This window comes from Penaeus japonicus, unplaced genomic scaffold (assembly GCF_977035675.1).
Source record: "Penaeus japonicus unplaced genomic scaffold, GWHDUDI00000001_assembly GWHDUDI00000009, whole genome shotgun sequence".
NCBI classification, from domain to species: Eukaryota; Metazoa; Arthropoda; class Malacostraca; order Decapoda; family Penaeidae; genus Penaeus; species Penaeus japonicus.
In genome coordinates, this window is record NW_028234411.1 from 42,861,378 (window position 1) to 42,863,877 (window position 2,500).

General features: G+C 42.0%; 1 protein-coding gene across 1 annotated transcript in view; it reads left to right on the forward strand.

Annotated features, from left to right (window-relative positions):
• LOC122266519 (putative 4-coumarate--CoA ligase 1) overlaps positions 1-2,500 on the forward strand; it is an 11,444-nt gene that overhangs the window by 5,302 nt on the left and 3,642 nt on the right. The window contains exons 4-6 of the mRNA XM_086539442.1: positions 659-866; positions 1,542-1,744; positions 1,922-2,060. Of these exons, the coding sequence (XP_086395568.1) occupies positions 659-866; positions 1,542-1,744; positions 1,922-2,060 (550 nt within the window). The remainder of the gene's footprint in view (positions 1-658; positions 867-1,541; positions 1,745-1,921; positions 2,061-2,500) is intronic.

Sequence of the window (2,500 nt, forward strand, 5' to 3'; positions counted from 1 at the left end):
TAAAGATATGATGCTATTCATATCTGTTTATGTCTGGGCATGAATACGCATATCGGTCAGACAAATACTCTCTCTGATACTACACATACACACACACACACACACTCGCACACACACACACACACACACACACACACACACACACACACACACACACACACACACACATATATATATATATATATATATATATATATATATATATATATATATATATATGTTGCCTAATGTGTACATTAGGCAACATTTGCCTAATGTGGACATTGGGCAACAATGGTTTGGTTAGGTTAGATTAGGTTAGGTTAAGTTAGGTTAGGTTAGGTTAGGTTTAGCACAATATAAACATCAGGCAAAATGTTGCCTAATGTACACATTAACATTGAGCGTAACATATATATATATATATATATATATATATATATATATATATATATATATATATATATATATATTGTGTGTGTGTGTGTGTGTGTTGTGTTACGCTCAGTGTTAATATATATATATATATATATATATATATATATATATATATATATATGTTACGCTTAGTGTTAATATATATATATACATATATATATATACAGACACGCCAACAAACAGACGTGTGTGTGTGTGTGTTGATATCTTCGTCATATTTTTCTTTGCGATCCTGTTGCAGGAGTGTGCGTTGACGGGGCGGCGGTACACCTACGCGCAGCTGCAGGACCGCGTGGCCCGCTGGTCGGGCATGCTGAGGAGGCTGGGCATCAGCAAGGGGGACGTGGTCGCGGTCGCCCTGCCCAACTGCCCCGAGTACCCCATCGCGTTCTTCGGCGCCCTCGCCCTCGGGGCCAAGGTCACAACGATCAGCATCACCTCCACCGCTGGTCAGTCGGGCTTCCAAGGGCGAATATTTGGCCTGGCGTCTTGTGACTCTCTCGCCAGTGTAACCATGGGGTTCGTAGAGGTGGTTGCGAACCTATGCTAAAAAGAGAAAGCGAGAAACGTGTAAGAAAGTATTGGGTACACATCATCATTAGTCCTAGATTGTTATGGGAACAATTTTATTCCCTATTCCAAAGTCAATCAGATAAACTATTCCGTCAATGTAAAAATACCCCAGAATCCGATTAGTTATAAAAGAGCAGCAAATACTATTTCTTGTCCGCACTCTCATTTGGAATTCTTATCATTTCCGAAAAGTACCAGGTGAAAAGATGGCTCAAGTAACGATTTCTTTGTGAACTTTTGTCGCAGCCATAAAAAGTAGTTCAAGTGTGGATCCTCATAAGAATGTGTTCTATTTTGACGATTTTTTGCTGCATCGGCGCAGCGTCCAATAGAAGTCGCCCGTGGTCATAGGTCTTTAGATAGAGCGAAAGGCGAAGATTGTCACGATAGTTTGAAACAATTGCAAGTAAAAGTATGGGACAAGCAAGTTCGCTTTCTAGACATTGCGAAACATTCATCTTACATAACGCTAAAGTAAAGCCTGTTTTTTTCCATTCTATAGCACTGTAATTTTCAAAGTTTCTGTGCACTGACCTCACAATCTCCACCAGAGGAAATAGCTCGTCAGCTAAAGGACAGCAACACCAGACTCCTCGTGGGAGATGCCCGCCTCTCTTCAACATTAGACGCCGCCCTCAACCTGTACCAGAAGCCCACGCCCTTGGTCACAAACGGTCTTCCTTCGAGTCCAAACGCCATCAGCCTCTGCCAGGTCCTGGAGGATCCGTCCGTCCCCTTCGTGGATCCTGTGGAAGTAAGGATGCTTTGAGTGTGTCCTTTGGTAAACCTGTGTAGTGATTTACAGTAACCGACAGCCATTCAGGATATACATGGATTTATACCATTTTTTTAAAATTTCCTCGTGACATATATGCTTCATGACCAGCTCTAAAACACTGGTTCCTCCACTACTGTTAAATATTCGATACAGTTAACTGGGAGAGAGACAGCCATGCTGCCATACTCAAGTGGAACGACGGGGAATCCAAAGGGTGTGGTAATCAGCCACAACTCTCTCTCGGCCAGCCTGACCACATTTCGCTATGCTTCCTCGGTTAAAGAAACTACGAGTAAGATAAAATGGATATGATATATTTGTGATATATAATGATGAATATATACAATATATGAGCATTTTGTGTGTGTGTGTGTGTGTGTGTGTGTGTGTGCGTGCGGAGTCTCCGAGAGGGATTTTATCAAAGAATGCAAAATGTTGGGGGTGGACCCCTTCCACGTCCTCCGGTTTTAACCACTGTGGTTTTGTGCCATATACGAAAGGGAGGTCGATTGCCTAATAAGGGAATAGTCATCGTCCAATGAGCAGTTTTCATAGCACGGTACATAATATCCGTAGGTACTTATAGAAAATATGAGGGTCGCAGACTTCTCTTCGCATGCATGCGTATACAATTGGACAGAAGGGGGGGGAGGGAGGGAGGGAAAAAGATTTTCTGACTTATGCTTTGTGTTCCATCCATGATAAGGATACCAAGCAACAATTGCTTTTGAA